This window comes from Schistocerca gregaria, chromosome 5 (genome assembly GCF_023897955.1).
Source record: "Schistocerca gregaria isolate iqSchGreg1 chromosome 5, iqSchGreg1.2, whole genome shotgun sequence".
Taxonomy (NCBI): domain Eukaryota; kingdom Metazoa; phylum Arthropoda; class Insecta; order Orthoptera; family Acrididae; genus Schistocerca; species Schistocerca gregaria.
The window spans coordinates 311,496,850-311,519,631 of NC_064924.1; the positions used below are offsets into that span (position 1 = coordinate 311,496,850).

The 22,782-nt window shown below is 39.8% G+C and overlaps 1 protein-coding gene across 4 annotated transcripts in view; it reads left to right on the forward strand.

Moving 5' to 3' along the window:
• The first annotated feature begins 9,485 nt into the window (after positions 1-9,485).
• Positions 9,486-22,782, forward strand: part of LOC126271987 (uncharacterized) — a 68,123-nt gene continuing 54,826 nt past the window's right edge. The window contains exons 1-3 of one of the 4 annotated variants that reach the window (XM_049974461.1): positions 9,486-9,670; positions 16,152-16,250; positions 16,317-16,415. In XM_049974461.1, the coding sequence (XP_049830418.1) occupies positions 9,620-9,670; positions 16,152-16,250; positions 16,317-16,415 (249 nt within the window). In that variant the 5' untranslated portion in view covers positions 9,486-9,619. The remainder of the gene's footprint in view (positions 9,671-16,151; positions 16,251-16,316; positions 16,416-22,782) is intronic. The other 3 variants (XM_049974462.1, XM_049974460.1, XM_049974463.1) reach the window with 3 other exon arrangements.

A 22,782-nucleotide genomic window follows, 5' to 3' on the forward strand; every position in this document is an offset into this window, starting at 1 on the left:
AGAATTAATAGTAGTAGTAGTAATAATAATAATAATAATAATAATCGACAGCTAGATGACAGCGCAGCCGTACGTCAGGTGTGCATGTTGTGGCTAGAGTTTTGCGTTTTTGCACACACGAACTGGTGGGTCTGAAACTGCTGTCCAGTCCGCAAAATGCTGCTTGCTGCTTTGCTGTGTCAGTCCGTGGAATTTGATGCACAAATATGGGGTTCATCAAATGAGATTGGTATACGAAAGTAATTTGTTTCACACATTCATCGTTCGCAATCACTATTGTGAAATCACTGTTCCTGAATGAACAACACAGTGCGTGTGTGGTGGCATTTGTATTTATTCCTGAACTTCACTTACTCATTATTATTATTGTTATATTGTTTATTACTATTATTACTTTTATTATACAGCGTTTCTTGCCATTTTTCTCTTAATAGGGTTTCGTTTGTGGGTTATTTCGTATTATTCAGTACAGCATATTGTCCGTATTATCAGCTCCATTTTCGTAACAATTTCCGTTCGGTTGTAAAACAGTCAGGACCATACAGGTAATTAACAATATTTGTTTGTTTGTTTTTGACACTTGTGTACATGAGGTCAAAAATTCAAATGGCTCTGAGCACTATGGGACTTAGCAGCTGAGGTCATCAGTCCCCTAGAACTTAGAACTACTTAAACCTACCTAACCTAAGGACATCACACACACCCATGCCCGAGGCAGGATGCGAACCTGCGACCGTAGCGGTCGCGCGGTTCCAGACTGAAGCGCCTAGGACAGCTCAGCCACCCCGACAGGCTACATGAGGTCCAAAACTAATTTTATGGATAGTGAAATCAACAGTGAACAAGAGAGGCAGAGTAATGTTCAATTTTGCGGTCATGGTATGACTTGCTATCGCTTGTACAAAAAAGCATGAAGCTGTTTGATACGAATATGGCATACATAGTGTAAATAGGGCACAAGAAACACAGGAGAATATAAGTGCGTATTTTCTTTTGTACATAATTTAGAGAGGTAAACAAGACAACAAAATATAACTATAAAAAACAGGGGATGGGGAGATATGATGCAATTTACAGTTGGTTTTGAAATGTAGCACAGTATATAAGGGGCGTTTCACAATTCATATTACACACTTCTAGAGGTTTTAGAGGGGACTTGGTAGATCGTGTTCTGTATAGGAACACATGTCCGGAAACGTTATCCGACGACGCTACAGAACGTCAGAGCTATAGGCGTCAGCGCTTGGAAATGTATATCTATACAGGGTGATACTGTGATGGTGCTACAAACTCCCAAGCATGATGGAGAAGGATAAACGTACCCATCTGAGGTAAGGAAGGGTCCCTGTACCGGAAACGTACGAGTCGAAAGCTACGAGTGAAATCCGTTCTGACACCCCTGACTGTCGAATACACGCACCAGTACTGTTGTTGCAAAGATTGTTGGGTAGAAAACTTTCAGAGGTGGTAGTATGGACCAAAACAAGAGAAAATGCCTAGTAAACATGGACTCTAAAATGCATGACTTAAGAGTTGTGCGCGTTTGTTCAGCGGAGGAGATGTGTTTTACACTGGCGAAGATGAACGAGTGCTAATAGCTTCTCAGGGAAGCATCTTAAAAGTCATGCCTACTAGACTTTTTTCTTGTCTTGGTCCAAACTTCCACCTCTGAAAGTTGCATTCGCTACATTTTTAGCGACACCAGAACCAGTACATGTATTCCACTGTCAGAGCTATCAGAAAGGTTTCCACTCATAACTTTCGAGTCGTTCGTTTCCGGTAAAATGGCTCTTATCTCAAATTGATTCATTTATTCTTCTCCACAATCCTTGAAAGTTTTTAACATCATCACAGTATCACCATGAATATACATACATTTACGATGGCGCCTATAACTTTGACGTTCTGTAGCGTCTTTTAATGGCGTTTCTGGACATGGATTCATATGTAAAACTTGGTCTACTAAGCCCCCTTCTCCTTTTCAATGTCTAGGAGCGTGTGACATGAATTGTGAACACACCGTGTATACGATGATGGATTCATTACACAGGAATGAGTAACTGCGTGGTATGAATTTGACATAGACAATACAACAACACATAATAATATGCAAAGGGAATGTTGGAAAGCACAAATTTTATACAGCATTGGGTTTGGGAAACCGCTGACACATCTGGTCGCGGTAGATGTAAGGTTATGTTTATGTTCGTAACATACAGTTCTGTAAATAATTGTTCTTTGTGTTAACTTTATTTTTCTTTTTAAAACAAATGTCATTTTGAAATGTACAGAGTTAGAAATCTAGAGTTCAGTTGTTTTGTTGTTAGAGCGTGATATTGGTCCTGTAACAAAAAGGAAGTTTCCCAATAATGATTTTGAATCTAAAGTACTGCGTTTTTGTGATTAATTGGACAAGAAGACCAACAACTGGTGACCCTGACGTGATCGAAACAAGAAAGAAATATGATGACAGATAGGGGGAACAGTAATGTCTCAGTCATACGAAAATTGTAGCGGACGAAGTTAGTGTGAAACATCCTCCAGTCTAGATTGAAAAAGCTGATATATGGTTTTGTCAGGCTGAAGCACAATTTACAATAGCGGGAATACAGACTGACGCAATCTACTTCAATTATTTGTTATCACAATTAGGACCCCGATTTGTCCAAAATATATTGGATCTCATGAACAGTGGCGAAAGCAAGAAACATTCTTCAAGAAAATGTGGACAACCTAGCGCAGATGGCTGATCGGATGGTGGAAAAGTGAAGCACTTGTGAACTTCAATCATCCTCAACGAAAGTGTCTCCTGTGACGTGTGATTCTTCTGTATCAGTGAAGGATCTTCTGGTGAAGATCGAAGAGCTGGAAACTGAAATCCGAAAATCCAGATCGCTGCTGCGATAGTATCAATCGCTACGACGTTCTCGTAGCAGAGGCGGCAGCGAGCCGAGATGCAAAATTTCACGCAAGTCCTGCTATTTTCACTTCCGTTACAGTCCAAATTAGCAGACCTGAGAAGTGTGTCCAACCTTGCCAGTGGGACAGTGAGAGAAATTCCAGTCGGCAGACACAGTAGCGGCTGAGTGTTCTGCCTGTCGCAATGATTAGACCAGGACGCCGATATCGATTGTTTGTGAGATAAAACTTCAGGGTTGCGTTAACAATAATTCCACTTTCTAATGAATCTTAATAAAAATTCGCCCGTCTAAATCCCAGTGAGCTCGTCCGCTGCACATGTTAGAAAAGCCAGATGATCAGTGGCGTGTTTGTGGAGACTAGCGACGTATTATGCCGGACGCTTCCTGACCCTATACGCCAGGTAGTGGAATTGGTACCACATAGAGCCTTGTCCACGACAAGAATATCCGCCGGCCGCCAGTCCGGCAGACTCGCCGGAAATGGAGTGGAGAAGCATATTCCGGCCAGATATATTAGATACCTAAGCAGCTCTGGCAAGACTTCTGCCCCAACTGGTTGACATCATAGGGAATGCTAAGCAGTAATGACGCCATTGCAGGAGGCCATGCATCATGTAGTGCAATGGCACTTGAGACCTGCGTTGCTATCCCACTGAACAATTCCTGGCTGGCCTACGAAAGGTACAGAGAGAACTGTCAGTTGGACTAGAGCACATAGCTACACTGTGTAAACAGACATTGTTGTTATTGAATGATGTTGCCATGGTGGGCATCAACACTGATACGGTCCGACTCCCTGTGCGACTGGAAAAGCGCAGGTGACGCCTGTATATAAGAATGGTAGAAGGACGGATCCTCAAAATTACAGACCAATATCATTAACATCGTATTGTTGCAGGATTCTCGAACATATTCTCAGTTCGAATATAATGAATTTCCTTGAGACAGAGAATTTGCTGCCCATGCATCAGCACGGCTTTAGGGATGAAGGGTATCAGACGGATGCCATATTCTTTCACTTGCGGAAAGCATTTGACTCGGTGCCCCACTGCAGACTCCTAACTAAGGTACGAGCATATGGAATTGGTTCCCAAGCATGTGGGTGGCTCGAAGACTTCTTAAGTACGTTGTCCTCGATGGTGAGTGTTCATCGGAGGTGAGGGTATCATCGGGAGTGCCCCAGGGAAGTGTGGTAGGTCCGCTGTTATTTTCTATCTACATAAATGATCTTTTGGAAAGGGTGGATGGCAGCTTGCGGCTGTTTGCTGATGGTGCTGTGGCATACGGGAAGGTGTCGTCGTTGAGTAACTGTAGGAGGATACAAGATGACTTGGACAGGATTTGTGATTGGTGTAAAGAATGGCAGCTTACTCTAAATATAGATAAATGTAAAATAATGCAGATGAATAGGAAAAAGAATCCTGTAATGTTTGAATACTCCATTAGTAGTGTAGCGCTTGACACAGTCACGTCGATTAAATGTTTGGGCGTAACATTGCACAGCGATATGAAGTGGGACAAGCATGTAATGGCAGTTGTGGGTAAGGCGGATAGTCGTCTTCGGTTCATTGGTATAATTTTGGGAAGATGTGGTTCATCTGTAAAGGAGACCGCTTATAAAACACTAATACCACCTATTCTTGAGTACTGCTCGAGCGTTTGGGATCCCTACCCGGTCGGATTGAGGGAGGACATAGAAGCAATTCCGAGGCGGGCTGCTAGTTTTGTTACTGGTAGGTTTGATCATCACGCGAATGTTACAGAAATGCTTCAGGAACTCGGGTAGCAGTCTCTAGAGGAAAGGAGGCGTTCTTTTCGTGAATCGCTACTGAGGAAATTTAGAGAACCAGCATTTGAGGCTGACTGCAGTACAATTTTACTGCCGCCAACTTACATTTCGCTGAAAGACCACAAAGATAAGATAAGAGAGATTAGGGCTCCTACAGAGGCGTATAGGCAGTCATTTTTCCCTCGTTCTGTTTGGGAGTGGAACAGGGAGAGAAGATGCTAGTTGTGGTACGATGCAACATCCGCCACGCACCGTATGGTGGATTGCGGAGTATGTATGTAGATGTAGATGTAGCTGGTCTGATTTTCGGTAGCAGGCGTCACCACCTGACAACAATGTTTCGCAGTCCACTCCTACCCACTTAAATGGGGACTTCTGGGGAAGTACATCCAGATACAGACACAATTAGAGAATTTATGTATTCAACAAAATAGGTAAAGAGGCATTAGTGTCCTATCTCCATGAGGAATTCGAAACATTTATCTCTGGAAAGGACATTTGGAAGAATTGTTGTTCAGGTTAAGAGGAACTGTTGACCATACCTACATGTACATATTAGAGCAGTTGATGGGAGTAATGCTCCATGGTGTGCAGTCATTGTAATGAAACTTTTAAAGAATCAGAGGCAACTGCATAACAAGTTTAAAACAAAGCATAGGGCTATAGATACGAAGATGCCGAATGAAATGCATTTGGCTCTCAAGAGGGCAATGTGTGAAGTCTTCAAACGACTACCGTAGCACAATATGACCTAAGGACCCCCCAAAAAAGAGCCAAAGAAATTATGGTCGCATGTAAAGACTGTCTATGATACCAAAGTTACGACACAGAAACTGAAACTCAGAGCAACAAAACAAAAACAGATATTCTGAAATCCATTTGTTCCTTCACAAAGAAAAATTCAAGGGCGTCGCTCCATTGTACCATTGTACCATTGCATAGGTGAGTAATGTAGGGATTAGTGTCAGTGTTGTTGACAAACAACTGCAATTGATCAAATCGAACAAAGCCTCAGGCTCGATAAAATCCCTATCAAATTCTATAGGTAATTTTCGACTGAGTTAGCCCCCCTTTTTTTATCATAATGCATCGTGGATCGCTCGAACAAATAAAAGTACCTAATGTTTGGAAGAAAGTACAGCTCACACACATCTACATAAAGGGTAGCAGAAGTGGGCCACAATCCTGCCTTCCAATATCCTTGACATCTCTTTGTTGTAGAATCTTAGAACATATTCTGAGCTCAAATATAATGAGATATCTCGAACAGAATTAACTCCACCATGCCAATCAGCACAGATTCCAAAAACGTGCCTCATGTGAAATCCAATTAGCACTATTCTGAGATAACAGCTTGAAAACCACGGATCAAGACAGCCAGGTAGCCGGACATTTCCTGATTTTCAAAAAGTATCTGACTCAGTACCATGCCTATGATTATTACCAAAAGTACGATCATTGGGTGTATCACGCGAAATTTGTGACTGGAATGAGAATTTCTTGGTAGGGAAGGCCGGAATGAACCGCATACTATCTTGGATGGAAAGTCATTGGCCATTTTGAAGTAACGTCAGTTGCACACCAGGGAAGTGTGTTGTATCCGCAAACTCAGTTGACACTCAGCACTGTGGATGTTGGGGGGATGATGCAGTTATTTATAAGAAAATGCTTTCTGAAAAAGGTGCGCAAATATTCAGTTCGATCTTGATTTCAAAGTGGTATAAAGATTGAGAACTTGCTTTAAATGTGCAGACACGTAAAAGCGAAACGAAAAATATATATATATACACTCCTGGAAATGGAAAAAAGAACACATTGACACCGGTGTGTCAGACCCACCATACTTGCTCCGGACACTGCGAGAGGGCTGTACAAGCAATGATCACACGCACGGCACAGCGGACACATCAGGAACCGCGGTGTTGGCCGTCGAATGGCGCTAGCTGCGCAGCATTTGTGCACCGCCGCCGTCAGTGTCAGCCAGTTTGCCGTGGCATACGGAGCTCCATCGCAGTCTTTAACACTGGTAGCATGCCGCGACAGCGTGGACGTGAACCGTATGTGCAGTTGACGGACTTTGAGCGAGGGCGTATAGTGGGCATGCGGGAGGCCGGGTGGACGTACCGCCGAATTGCTCAACACGTGGGGCGTGAGGTCTCCACAGTACATCGATGTTGTCGCCAGTGGTCGGCGGAAGGTGCACGTGCCCGTCGACCTGGGACCGGACCGCAGCGACGCACGGATGCACGCCAAGACCGTAGGATCCTACGCAGTGCCGTAGGGGACCGCACCGCCACTTCCCAGCAAATTAGGGACACTGTTGCTCCTGGGGTATCGGCGAGGACCATTCGCAACCGTCTCCATGAAGCTGGGCTACGGTCCCCCCGCACACCGTTAGGCCGTCTTCCGCTCACGTCCCAACATAGTGCAGCCCGCCTCAAGTGGTGTCGCGACAGGCGTGAATGGAGGGACGAATGGAGACGTGTCGTCTTCAGCGATGAGAGTCGCTTCTGTCTTGGTGCCAATGATGGTCGTATGCGTGTTTGGCGCCGTGCAGGTGAGCGCCACAATCAGGACTGCATACGACCTAGGCACACAGGGCCAACACCCGGCATCATGGTGTGGGGAGCGATCTCCTACACTGGCCGTACACCTCTGGTGATCGTCGAGGGGACACTGAATAGTGCACGGTACATCCAAACCGTCATCGAACCCATCGTTCTACCATTCCTAGACCGGCAAGGGAACTTGCTGTTCCAACAGGACAATGCACGTCCGCATGTATCCCGTGCCAACCAACGTGCTCTAGAAGGTGTAAGTCAGCTACCCTGGCCAGCAAGATCTCCGGATCTGTCCCCCATTGAGCATGTTTGGGACTGGATGAAGCGTCGTCTCACGCGGTCTGCACGTCCAGCACGAACGCTGGTCCAACTAAGGCGCCAGGTGGAAATGGCATGGCTAGCCGTTCCACAGGACTACATCCAGCATCTCTACGATCGTCTCCATGGGAGAATAGCAGCCTGCATTGCTGCGAAAGGTGGATATACACTGTACTAGTGCCGACATTGTGCATGCTCTGTTGCCTGTGTCTATATGCCTGTGGTTCTGTCAGTGTGATCATGTGATGTATCTGACCCCAGGAATGTGTCAATAAAGTTTCCCCTTCCTGGGACAATGAATTCACGGTGTTCTTATTTCAATTTCCAGGAGTGTATATTGTCCTGTGACTACAATATCAACGACTCACAACTGGAATTGGTCATCTCATACAAATATCTGGCTGTAACAATCTGTAGGGACCTAAAATGGAACGATCACATAGGCTCACTCGCAGGTGGCAGACTTCGGTTTATTAGTAGCATTCTAGGGAAATGCAATCAGCCTCCAAAGGACACTAGTTACAAAACACTCGTGGGATCCATCGTAGAATATTGCTCAAGTGCGTGGAGCCCGTACCATAATAGGACTAACGGGGATATCGAATGTACACAGAGAAGAGGAGCACGAATGGACACGTGGGAAAGTATCACAGAGATGCTGAAGAAACTGAACAGTCAGGCATTTGATGATAGCCGCAAACTGTCGTAAGAAAGTCTGCTTACAAAGTTTAGAGACCGAGCTTCAAATGACGAATCTAGGAATATAAACTACTGTAACACCCGACGTTGCGCTCTCCTAATGGTATCGAAGACAAGATTCAGTTAAGTCGTTTAAACAGTCATTCTTTCCTTGCTTTACACGTGAATGAGTACAGGAAGTACACTCTGCCATGCACTTCACAACAGTCTGCAGTATATGGACGTGGGTATTTACGTTATCACGTTTTGTTTAGGTGTATTCCGTTTAGCGAGGAACTAAATTTATCCATTGTTACTGCGACATTATTGACCAATTAGTGTCATGACGAGGGGGCTGAAGTGGCTCGTACTTCGTGATTGCAATACTGCTGTGTCCTGGTAATGATTTGATATGACGAGGATGCAACACCGCTAGCGATGTGAATTAAAGTATAACATAATTTGCTGCTTTTTTTACGTATCCCCGCATCCAGTTCGTACCCTTTCTGTACTAACATCCTACGACCTAAACTGCTGCCTTTTTCGTCCGTTAGTAGAGCCGCCCTCGATATACGTCTTGGACATATGATCAGAATTACAGATATTTTGATGTGCAAGTTGCCATATCCGTACTCTTTGAGTAGTGCAAAGTTTGTACGGGTACCGTATTGAACACTTGTGGCCATTATGTTAGCTATACCAGATGCATTTTCGATTCAGCTCTAAAGTACTTCTGTGCTTGGTTTAGTTACACAGAAAAATTTATAGCTGGAAAAATAATTCTGCATAAGTTACGACTCTGAAGCTCTTGTTGCCGAAAAGTACGTTCCCGAAATGATTTTTTTCATGAAGTACTCTGCTCGCAACTCGCAAGCAGAACATCTACCTCCATAAGATATTTTATATATATGGGTTCTGAGTAACTTTTTAACGTAAATTCGGTTTTACAAAGGGAACTTGCTACATCTTTGAAAAAGCTGTTTTATACGACAGGGCAACATATAATACATATAGTCCACATTCAGATGACGTACTTCACTTGGATAGGAACTTTTTCCTTAAAATACTGCAGAAAAAATACTAAACGATGCAAACATTATCACCATCTCGCGCCACAAAGCGAGGGGAAGGAAAACAGCTGCTTCACAGATAAAACATCTTATTTTATGGAAATGGCACAGGACGAAACAGTGCCCTACTTACTCTCGCGAACTTTTTGTTCGTTAATGCCTGCACATCACAGAGTAAGCAGTTACAGCTTGTAGGCTACTCTATGAAATCTTGCAGTGACGCGGGTAAAAATTTTCGAGCAAAAGCTAGGAAGTGAAATAAGTCAAATACTGTATGCTAAAATGGCCAGTTGCTTAAAACGCTTGGTCTCGCCCTCAACAGCATGTAGACAGGTACATTACCGTCTGATAGATTAAAAATGTACCCTACATAGTTAGCATCTTAATTACTATATTTTAAATGATCAGCTGTGGGTTCTTGGTGAAACATTGCAGGATAGGTTCCTGTATTTTATTAATTGAGCGAAACACTTTCTTAGCCTTCACAAACTTTGTGAAACAAGGTTAAAAAAGTGTTTCTTTTAGTTAATACGACTACCGGTACCATACTGATTTACATAGGCCCTCCATCACAAAAACGAAAATAGGGCAATGTAATAAAAGAACGTTGGTATCATTAATTAGTACCGGTAACCGAGAAAGATAAACGTATTGCGGCCATAATTACAGAGACACATCATTGTGCACATTTGGAAAAGTGTAATTATGCTTGCTTCGATCAAAATACAATAAAGTTTATGGATGCTGCAGCATCAAGAATGATTTTAGTGGGCCTGCACGTGACTGAAATGGACTTTAATACGGTAAGCCTACGTGACGATACAATACAGCTAGTAAAATTACAGGTACCTTACCATATAGATTTGTAGATGATCTCTGACTTTGAGAATTCGTTACAGTATGGTACGAAGCCTTATGTGAATCAAAGAGCGTCTGGATTATTCAGGGGGAATCTCCCTTCTGCAGTTTTGTATGCAAGGCCACAAATCATCAATAATCCCAGGCGTATTCATAGCAAAACATTATGGGGGATTTAGCAAGTCAAGGAAACAGTGGCATTCAAAGACGACTTGACCGTTTTTTGTCGCACTTGACCCACTGGAAGGTGTCACATGGAATCAACTGAAGGAAAGGCAGTACTAACACCCTGGACTCGTCTCCAGTGACGCCTAAAATCATCACATTTGGTGTTCATATACAACAAGACTGTCAACAGTAGAATTTGGTAGATTGAGGTCATCACTGTAGCATCAAATATACTGTTGGACAGTTTGAAGTGAGACTCCTTTAAAAACATTTTAGATCTCAGAATTGCATGGTGTGTTGAACTGTAGATGCAGTCACATCGAGATTCGCTGTAGTGCTACATTGTCGATACCCCTTTGTGAATGGAACAATATGGTCCATTGTGATCCTCCGTGGTGACAATCAGCTACAAGTGGTATACTATTCTACACATTTTTCTGTTCTCAATTAATTTGAATATCTCTCTCTCTGGTCTTTGCAAATTTATCATCATTAATTATTTGGCATCCACTTCTAGATAATGGCCTCATCTAGATTTTTTCCTTTCCATGAGTAATTGTTTCATCGATACACACCCATGCCATTCTCCTAGAAATAACACAGAATTATTTATAGAAAAATCATGAAAAACTGACGATAAGTTAATGCTCGTAATCCTAGAATACTATGCTAATTTCGAACCTCTACATACATGTACCTTCGTTGATTCAACTACCACCCATAGGTTTGGCCATGAAAATGGCTAAAAGCGAAGCAACGTAGAATCTTTTATCGTAGGAAGATTAAAGAAAAGTGCATCTCACAATGTACACAGTCTTTCCACGACAATAAATAAAAAACTCTCATCTTATAGGTTCACAAACAAAACGGGTTGATACATATTTTAACTGCCGAGAACACTATGGAATAAGAACCCAAGAGAAAACTGCACCATCTCTTACGCGATAATTTGAGTGACTGCATGCCAGGAGTATAGAATACAAACAATATTAGAGAGGAAAGTTGCTGCTCACCATATAGTGGAGATGTTGAGTTGCGATAGGCACAACAAAAAGATTCACACAATTATAGCTTTCGGCCATTAAGGCCTTTGTCAACAATACACACACACACACACACACACACACACACACACCACACGTGCGCAACTTGCACTCCAGTGGGGTTTCAGTTGTCTGTGACTGCAGACTTGTGTGTGTGTGTGTTTTGCTGACAAAGGTCTTAATGGCCGAAAACTATAATTGTGTGAATCTGAATTTTCCAGTGTTTGAAGACAAACAATAGTTACACAAACACAGAACGAGAATGTAATCTAAAAAAAATATCTCAAATCATTTTAGTATGCCACATGTGTATCCAGTGGAAGCAGTTGGTCCTTGTCGAATATTCTTCCTCCTTGAGCGATTCTCGTTACTTGTGTTCTCCAGGCCAGTGTTTTTCAGGCCAGTATTTTCGGGGCAAATAGCTTACTGTTTTACCCTCTTCATGTTTTCCCAACAGACACTTGCTTCTTGTGTTGTCCATGTTTTACTGCTGACAGCATGATTCGTCCCACATTTGTTTACCTGTGTTTTACCTTTTGTCTTATCTTACTGTTCTGAGTATTTTCTTGACACCCGTCTCAATCTGTTACTGAGCGGGCGCTGAAGACTTGCCATTGTGTGCCCATACAACCCTCTCCATCCATTCATCCATTCGACACTTGCTTCTCAATTTGGGTCACCGGTTATGTTCTAGGATTAAAATATAAAAATTACAGAATTCTATATTTGGTGATATTAATGCAGACATTAGATATGAGACTTGTTTGAAGCACCTATTAGACACATTAAGATTACTCAAATTCTGCTGTCTAAATAACGAGCCCACGAGACTCAGCGCACATTTAGATAATGTAATCTGCAACGTACAGTGTAATAAAACAGAATTTAATACTGTGAACCTTAGTATTTCAGATCATGCAGGGCAGTGACTTAGGCACCCTCTAAACAAAAAAAAAAGACAGTCCCTCAACTATTTCTTAGAAAACTAACAGCCTTCCTAAATAAAGAAATTCAGGACATGGATTCAGAACTGGCAGATCAACACACTGAGCTATTTTTACCTTCCTATATGAACTTCTAACAGGCAGTAGTTAATAAACAACATGTTTCTGTCATATTCCTTGATCTTAGAAAAGCTTTTGATGTAACTTTTCATGACATCCTTTTGCAGAAGTTAAGAAATTATGGAATATAAGGCATACCAAACTGGTGGATCCACTCTTACCTGCGTAGTCATCAAGAGATTACTCAAGTAAAATACAAAAGACATAAAAATGCACAGAATTTCTAATATTTATAGTAGTGCACGGGAAATCAGTTTGGTGTCCCTCAAGGGACAGTCCTTGGGCCCATTCTTATCATTGTTTATGTTAATGATATATCAACAATAATTAACTAAGGGACAACAGTACTTTTTGCAGATGACACAAATATCCTGATTAAGTCATGTGATGAAGACAGCCTACAAAAAACAGCTACAGGTGTAATACAAGATTTAACACAATGGTTCAGAATAAATAAGCTAGTAATAAATTCTGAAAAAATTGTGTTTTGGTCAATTTTCACACTTCACAGAAATTCCATCTACCAACACCAATTTTTAACAGTTGTATAAAAACTGTCCTAGGCTATCTGTGAACGTGACAAAAGTTTTGGGTATATATACCCAGGTTAACCTGATGTGGGAGGTGCACATAAATAACATAAATAAAAAGCTAAATACACTTACATATGCTGTAAGAAACCACTCACAAAGTACCAGTCATGCATCAGTGGTCACAATGTACCATGGCATTATCCATTCACTACTAATGTATGGAATTATCTTTTGTGGGAACTCCATATGTGTCACAAAAACATTTAGGCTCCAAAGAAGTTTGTTAGAATATTAATACATCTAAATGCAAATTCTCATGTAGACCAATATTTAAAAGTCTCAGTATACTGCCTCTTCTTTGTTTATATCTATGAAGTACTAATCTTTGTAATAATATGCTTATTAAAAGAAGAAAATATCTTCAAGCACAATTGTGATTTCCACTCTCATGATACTAGATAGAAGCATTACCTGCATGTCAGTTCAGTAAGTACAAACTTTTTTAGGGAGGAGTGTTTCATACTTGCTTTATGTTATAGAATCATCCCATTACTTCTGAAACAGATACAAAATTTACCTAAGTTTAAAGTGAAAGTAAAAGAATACTTACTTGACCACTGCTTCTTTTCTGTTTCTGGGTTTCTGGACCACCAAGGAAATATGGTGCAATTGATCGCATAATTATTCTTAACCATACTATTCTGTCAATCATCTTATGCTTTTTATAATTATGTTACCAGCATTCAACATGTATTGACTGTTGTTTTGCAAATCACAGTATGTACAAACTTCTTTGTACTATTTGAAATCTGACTTATCCTATATTGTTTGTACAAACAATGTACTTAATCACGATTTACAGGATGAATAAAGATATACAGAACTAGGAAGGGTAATCAGACCAATCAATGTACATAAATTGAATCTTAAAAACCAATCTTAACCATACGACATGGGGTGCAGTGATCACCTTTGAAATGTCTGCCAATGAATCAGGACAGAACTTTTTAGAGTTATTTACAAAACTTTGACTCATGTTATCCCAGATATCACAAGAATCACACAAAGTAGAACCTGTCTAATAAACTTCAAGAAATGTGGAACAAGTACAGACCACATCTGAGCAAACATAGAGGGGAAATGATTGCAACAGATTCTAGCAGAGAAAGAAATTTATACAGCAGCGAGAAGGGTTTATAGATCAGAAATTAGAGTAGCCACGAGGAAAGCCAATGACAACTGTATACTCAGTTCAACAAATTAGTGTAAAGCAGCATTGAAAGTTATTAAAACAGATATAAGCTCTGAATATAATCATAAAAACATTCCACTTCAACCAAACATCTTAAACACGCACTTTACCAGTTTTGGCTGAAATAAAAATCTCACTGAAGATGAAAATAATGCTGTAGTTTTTCTCCCAGCTCTAGATAGTAAGTCATATGATGACTTCTGCTTGTCTTGTGTATCCTACAGTCATGTTATTGAAGCAACCGCCAAACTTAGCATTTCAGAAGCAGAAGATCTCTATGACTTTTAAAATTGTGCTTTAATTATGTAACTAAAATATAGAGATAGAAATTCTATTGCCACTAACCGAAATTATCAAGCAAATGCTACATGAAGGAATCTTCCAAAATTGCCACAACTTACTATTGTAAAATCTGTACATAGAAAAGGTGATTAAACATCTCCTTATAACCATAGTCTCATCTTGCTCATATCAGTCATATAAAAAATTATAGAATATTGCATGAACGCACAGATGAGCCAGCACAATATGGTTTCAGACATTATATCTCCACCTACATGGCATTTGAGACCATCATTACAAAAGTACATATGTACATGATTCTTTTTAGAGTAGGAAAACAATTTGTGCAATAGACCTGGATTTTAGCAAAGCTTTTGATATTTTCTCCCATAGGTTACCTATAAAAAGCTACAGTACTGCAGAGTCGGAGAGGATGCTCTTCACATTATTGGGTTAGAGAGCAGATGTTAACTGTAAACACCTGAAGATCAGACTCTTTACTTGTTACAAAAGGCATTCCACAGTGATCAGAACTGGATCCATTCCAGTTTATTGTATATGTAAATCTTTACCCCCCCCCCCCCCCCTTCTTGTCTTGTGAGACAGTACTGTATGCAGATGATACAACTCTTAAAACACAAGTTCATGACCTAGAGCAGCTGTGACATAACGTAAATATAACAACAGACCAATGTTCTAATGGGTCCCAGGCAAATTATTAAAAAATTAACAATAACAAAACTGAAGACATTGTTTTCAGTTAAGAGTCTCCAACAAAGATCACAAAATAATTATACCGTTAGGTTTCTACTTAGATCAGAAATTCAGCTGGTCAAATCACAGAGATAAAAAAATTGTTCTCCAAACTGTCTCAAGTGTTTTATCTGTTTTACAAACTGAGGAACAATGTAAGCAAAACACTTCTAGTGCATGCATATTTTTTATTTTTCCTCTTCCATGTTATCTATGGAACTCTTTTATGGGGTGAACTGCCCCAGAAAAATATTGTATTCAAATGGCATGGAAGGCTGTCAGATGCATAGCAGCAATTACTCAAAGAGAATCTTGTAAATATCACTTCAAAGAGCTCAATATTATGACGCTACTTAGCCTTTGTATGTGTAGTTGGCTTCACAGTGTTAAAGAGAATTTAAATAATTTTAACTGTAGGATGTCTACACATGAACACAAGAACAGGACAATCAATTGCTAAGGTACATAACAGCTACAAGTATCTACGCCTCACATTTTTCGGTAGACTTTCAAGAGCTGCTCGTTTTGTTCCCTACAGCCCCTTAAAATTTGTTTCACCAGTGTGGTTTAAGAAGAAACCATACTACACCATAAAAGGGAATGAGCAACCAGATTTAAATGACATAAAGTTCTGACTAATTACTCTTGTACTAAACTGGAACAAATTGTTGGTTCCTGCATATATAATTTTCACATTGTATGTAACAATCTGTCACTGATGTAAATATCATGAAATTTTATGTGCCTCATGTCTCTTACCTTATACCTAAATATTTACATCAGTAACATGTAAAATGTTCGAAGGTGAATAAACTCTACTATCTTCTCTCTCTCTCTCTCTCTCTCTCTCTATCTGTGCAGGCATGGGTGAATCGAGTCTATTGTAGTGCCAAAGGACCAGTGTTTCCAGAGGAACCAGGAAAAGCTAAAAGTAAACAGCAATCAAATAAAAAATCAGAGGTGAGTGGAAAAGTAAAAAATATTTATGTTAACTGCACATTCAAACTATTAATGATATGATTACAGGCGTGTGAAAACCCAGTGTGTTCTGCAGACAAACAGTCAGAGTGTTCTGAGGAATCAGGTGAAAATGAAAGTAAAAAACGAACAGATGCTGAATCAGAAGTGAGTATGGGGATTTACAGCATTTATATTTATTGTGAAATTTTCTTAGTAACCAAACTTTTGTGGGTAAACAGAAATCAGTATGTTTTTGTTGTAACACACCATTAAGTTCATTCCAATTAACAGCTAAAATTTGGTTAGTATATGAAAACATAGGCTACTTTTTAAAGCTTGTGCAGTTTCTTGATGCCTTAGTTGCATAGTCATAATATCCATACCATTATATAAGCAACATGTGCTGCTGGAACTGACTAACTTGTCTCGGCATGAGGTTACAAAACTGAGGGTTCCAGAGTTGGAAATTAATAGCACCACCAATCCTCTTTAACCATAAGCTCTGCCCATGCTTCAGGTGATACTCATGTAGCCTCAAAATGTAATATATGCTACTTGAATAGCTGGTTGTTGAGAAAAAGTTTTAACTGGGTAATGTGACGATCACGTGCCCCACCTTAGTTATATTGTAGTTGTTGCAATGTGTGAGGTTTTGACTTAGTCTCCTTGTGTTTCCTTGATTGGGAACAAAATGAATGTCACCAATTGAAACATGTCACCACCATAACAAAATACGTAATTTACATAGCTTATGTAGAATTCATGAAAGGATTTGACACTGCCCAGTGGAGAAAATAATGGAAATTCTAAATGTAGAATAAAGAATTAGAGATGCAAAAGCATTGTTAATGAGTAAAATGAAAATGCTTTGTTCAAATAAGTAAAGAACTACACAAGAACAAACAATGATAGTAAAGGTAAGATATACAGTAAAAGAAGCTAGAATTCTTAAAGTTGTTACACAAGAATGCAATATGTCCCCATCCCTATCCCACATCTACTCAAAACATGCAATAAATGAGTGCAAAGAAGTCTGTACAAGTATCCAAGTAAGTGGAGAAAGAATGCAGATGTGTAGTTTTGCAGATGACATAGATGTGATAGCTTCTGATGAAAGAAATCTCCAAAGAACCTTTGGAGTTATGAGTTATGGTTACCATACTAACAGATGGACTAACATAACAGGAGGACGTCATTATCAAGAGAAAGAAAACTGGCGTTCTACAGATTGGAGTGTGGAATGGGAAAAGGGAAATGGATAGGTTAAAGTTAGATATAGTGGGAATTAGTGAAGTTCGGTGGCAGGAGGAACAAGACTTTTGGTCAGGTGAATACAGGGTTATAAATACAAAATCAAATAGGGGTAATGCAGGAGTAGGTTTAATAATGAATAAAAAAATAGGAGTACGGGTAAGCTACTACAAACAGCATAGTGAAATCATTATTATGGCCAAGATAGACACAAAGCCCATGCCTACTACAGTAGTACAAATTTATATGCCAACTAGCTCTGCAGATGGTGAAGAAATTGATGAAATGTATGATGAGATAAAAGAAATTATTCAAGTAGTGAAGGGAGACGAAAATTTAATAGTCATGGGTGACTGGAATTCGAGTGTAGGAAAAGGGAGAGAAGGAAACATAGCTAACACTTGGTTCAAGAATCATAAAAGAAGGTTGTATACATGGAAGAATCCTGGAGATACTAAAAGGTACCAGATAGATTATATAATGGCAAGACAGAGATTTTGGAACCAGGTTTTAAATTGTAGGACATTTCCAGGGGCAGATGTGGACTCTGACCACAATCTATTGGTTATGACCTGTAGGTTAAAACTGAAGAAACTGCAAAAAGGTGGGAATTTAAGGAGATGGGACTTGGATAAACTGACTAAACCAGAGGTTGTACAGAGTTTCAAGGAGAGCGTAAGGGAACAATTGACAGGAATGGGGGAAAGAAACACAGTAGAAGAAGAATGGGTAGCTCTGAGGGATGAAGAAGTGAAGGCAGCAGAAGATAAAGTAGGTAAAAAGACGAGGGCTGCTAGAAATCCTTGGGTAACAGAAGAAATATTGAATTTAATTGATGAAAGGAGAAAATATAAAAATGCAGTAAATGAAGCAGGCAAAAAGGAATACAAACGTCTGAAAAATGAGATCGACAGGAAGTGCAAAATGGCTAAGCAGGGATGGTTAGAGGACAAATGTGAGGATGTAGAAACTTATCTCACTAGGAGTAAGATAGATACTGCCTACAGGAAAATTAAAGAGACCTTTGGAGAGAAGAGAACCACGTGTATGAATATCAGGAGCTCAGATGGCAACCCAGTTCTAAGCAAAGAAGGGAAGGCAGAAAGGTGGAAGGAGTATATAGAAGGTTTATACAAGGGCGATGTACTTGAGGACAATATTATGGAAATGGAAGAGGATGTAGATGAAGACAAAATGGGAGATACGATACTGCGTGAAGAGTTTGACAGAGCACTGAAATACCTGAGTCGAAACAAGGCCCCCATAGTAGACAACATTCCATTGGAACTACTGATGGACTTGGAAGAGCCAGTCATGACAAAACTCTACCAGCTAGTGAGCAAGATGTATGAGACAGGCAAAATACCCTCAGACTTCAAGAAGAATATAATAATTCCAATCCCACAGTAAGCAGGTGCTGACAGATGTGAAAATTACCGAACTATCAGTTTAATAAATCACAGCTGCAAAATACTAACGCGAATTCTTTACAGACAAATGGAAAAACTGGTAGATGTGGACCTCGGGGAGGATCAGTTTGGATTCCGTAGAAATGTTGGAACACTTGAGGCAATACTGACCTTACGACTTATCTTAGAAGAAAGATTAAGAAAAGGCAAACCTACATTTCTAACATTTGTAGACTTAGAGAAAGCTTTTGACATGTTGACTGGAATACTCTCTTTCAAATTCTAAAGGTGGTAGGGGTAAAATACAGGGAGCGAAAGGTTATTTACAATTTGTACAGAAACCAGATGGCAGTCAGAAGAGTTGAGGGGCATGAAAGGGAAGCAGTGATTGGGAAAGGAGTGAGACAGGGTTGTAGCCTCTCCCCGATGTTATTCAATCTGTATATTGAGCAAGCAGTAAAGGAAACAAAAGATAAATTTGGAGTAGGTTTTAAAATTCATGGAGAAGAAGTAAAAACTTTGAGGTTTGCCGATGACATTGTAATTCTGTCAGAGACAGCAAAGGACTTGGAAGAGCAGTTGAACGGATTGGACAGTATCTTGAAAGGAGGATATAAGATGAACATCAACAAAAGCAAAATGAGGATAATGGAATGTAGTCAAATTAAATCGGGTGATGCTGAGGGAATTAGATTAGGAAATGAGACACTTAAAGTAGTAAAGGAGTTTTGCTATTTAGGAAGTAAAATAACTGATGATGGTCGAAGTAGAGAGGATATAAAATGTAGACTGGCAATGGCAAGGAAAGCGTTTCTGAAGAAGAGAAATTTGTTAACATCGAATATAGATTTATATATCAGGAAGTCGTTTCTGAAAGTATTTGTTTGGAGAGCAGCCATGTATGGAAGTGAAACATGGACGATAACTAATTTGGAGAAGAAGAGAATAGAAGCTTTCGAAATGTGGTGCTACAGAAGAATGCTGAAGATAAGGTGGATAGATCACGTAACTAATGAGCAGGTATTGAATAGGATTGGGGAGAAGAGAAGTTTGTGGCACAACTTGACTAGAAGAAGGGATCGGTTGGTAGGACATGTTTTGAGGCATCAAAGGATCACATATTTAGCATTGGAAGGCAGCGCGGAGGGTAAAAATTGTAGAGGGAGACCACTACACTAAACAGATTCAGAAGGATGTAGGTTGCAGTAGGTACTGGGAGATGAAGAATCTTGCACAGAATAGAGTAGCATGGAGAGCTGCATCAAACCAGTCTCAGGACTGAAGACAACAACAACAACAACAACTAACAGATGTGCACAAACCGAAGATTATAGGTAAGTATAATCTAATAAACAAGATCACACAAATATTTGGGAAGTAAGATAACTGAAGGAAGAAGCTTAGAAGATATAGAATAAAGAATTAGAGATGCAAAAGCAATGTGCATGAATAAAATAAAAATGCTTTGTTCAAACAACATAAATACTGAAGTGAGGAAAAATGTGTCCAGACCCGCATTTGGAGCATTGAACTATATGGCTGTGAATCATGGACTATAGGCAAAAATTAAATAAAATCTTCTGAAACATTTCCAAGCAGGAAGTACTGCAAAGAATTAGAGAAGAAAGGTTATTTAGGAGAACAATAGAGTGATGAAGACACACAATATAACACGACCAGTTCCTTGCAAATGTCCTAGTATGAACATTACAAGAGGAGGTAGCCCAAGCAAGACTACAAGAACTGCAATTTACCATAGCTTCTTGATTTGTGCAAGGCAATTTAGGGTCACCAACATTCCAAACCTTTGGGCCTATTACGGAATTTATTTTTTATAAATTGCTGGTGAACAATGAGACCATATATAATCTGCATAAAGCATGACCTAATGTCATTTGTGAGACAAATAGCAACTCTAGCCTCATTTTGACAATGACTGCCACTATAGAGCCCCAGAATTATCTTAGGTCTATTGAGATTCAGGAGGGGTCTCATTATTTAAATATTTTTCACTTGATGTTTTGTACAATTTTAAAAGAACATCAGAGGTACATTCCAGTATTCGCAGATGAAAAAGTAACTGAGACTCACTTGACTACAGTTTTCTTGTGTATGTTCTCAAAATTCAAAATCCATCTACCAAACAGATTTATTGTGCTGTGATGATTGGAGACAATGATGAAGGGATGTGTCTTTTTTCTTTCTTTTTTTCTTTTTCCGTTTCTTTCTTTCTTTCTTTCTTTCTTTTTTTTTTTTTTTTTTTTCCAGTTACTTCTTCATATCTAAGAATTCATCTATTCATGAATTTGTAGATATCAATTATTGATTATATCTTAGATATGGAGTAAAATAAAAGTACTCAGAGGCAGCTTCAAGAGAATAAAACCTGGGAAAGGCTAATGATGTACTTGTTGAGGGATTCAGTATTGTAGCAGATCCATTTGTCATAGGTGCTTAGGCTGTAGGGGCCTGGGCTTTTGACATGGAAAGAATGGCAGCTGTCAGTGTGGAGGTATTGTTGGTTATTGGTTGGTTTCATGTTCAGTGAGGTATGGATGTGCACTTCAGTGGGATGGAGGTCAATGTCAGCCAACAATTTTGGATTTGGGAAAGTACCAAGTGGACCTCAATTACAGAAAGCACTTAAGCTCTCCCAGAAAGTGAAGTAATCTTCTTTCCTGTGAGAAAAAATTACAAAGATGCCATCAGTAAATCAGCTGAGCTATGGAACCAGCTTCTGGGTGTTGAGGAATGCTTCTTCTATGTTGCTCATGAAAAGTCTAGCATAGTACTGCGCTACCTTAGTTCTTATAGACGTACTGATGACGTTGTTGTTAAGCCTGATCGTTTAATGTGATGTAATTATGAATAAGGATGAAATTGACCAATGTGATAATAAATGAGATTTCATGGGGACCTATGGGAGGCATTGGAAGAGATAGTGTTCTGGAGCTGACAGACCATATATATGTGGGATATTGGTGCAAATTGAGGTTACATCAATAGTTAAAAGGCAGGTTCCAAATCAGTGAGAGGTGGAAATGCATTTAAGACATTTAACCATATTGGTGTCTTTTATGTGGGATTGGAGGCTATGTGTGATTGCCCAACAAAAGCTGAGATGCATTCTGGAGGGGCTTTGAAGTCTGCCACAATGGGATGGCTGGGATAGTTCTTTTGTTTATTTCTGAGGGTAGGTAGAAGGTAAGACTGTAAGAGTCAGGAAGAGTGAGGAGTTTTATGTAGACAGTAGTGATGGTCTAAGGGCTTCTGCAGCTCAGTGGAGAAAAGAATGAGATCATTAAAAATATTTCTGTATGCTAGAGTATCTGAGAGCTGAAAAAATTCCCTGTGCCACATACTCCCTATTATCAACTACAACAGTGGTAGAGCCTTTTTCCACAGGTTGCATCAAGTTCAATACTCAAATCTGGTAAGTTTTGAGGTTTCAGAATCATTTTTCTTGAAACATTGAGAGGTGGTGTTGGGTAAGAAGACTGTGATCCCTTATGGATATGAGTTGGAACCATTATAGAAATGGTTTGATGCTCTTTCTGTAGTTGTAAGTTTGGGCTGGGTTGTGATGTCATATTTGAAAATTATAGTTATGGGCAAATGATTGACATTTGCTGTGGGCCTGAAGCTTAGACCTATTGAAAAAAAGGATGTCTCTGGATCAGTGTGGAATCTGGAGGAGAGGATTGTCATTGATTGGGTGTCAAAATATTCAGGTATTAGACTTCAATTGAGTCAAAATATACAAATAAATATTGCTGCTAATTATGATGATGATGAGTAAGAGCTCAGATGAAATAATACAAACTGTGACACACATTATCTTACACAATACCCAGTGACCTCAGATATATTTT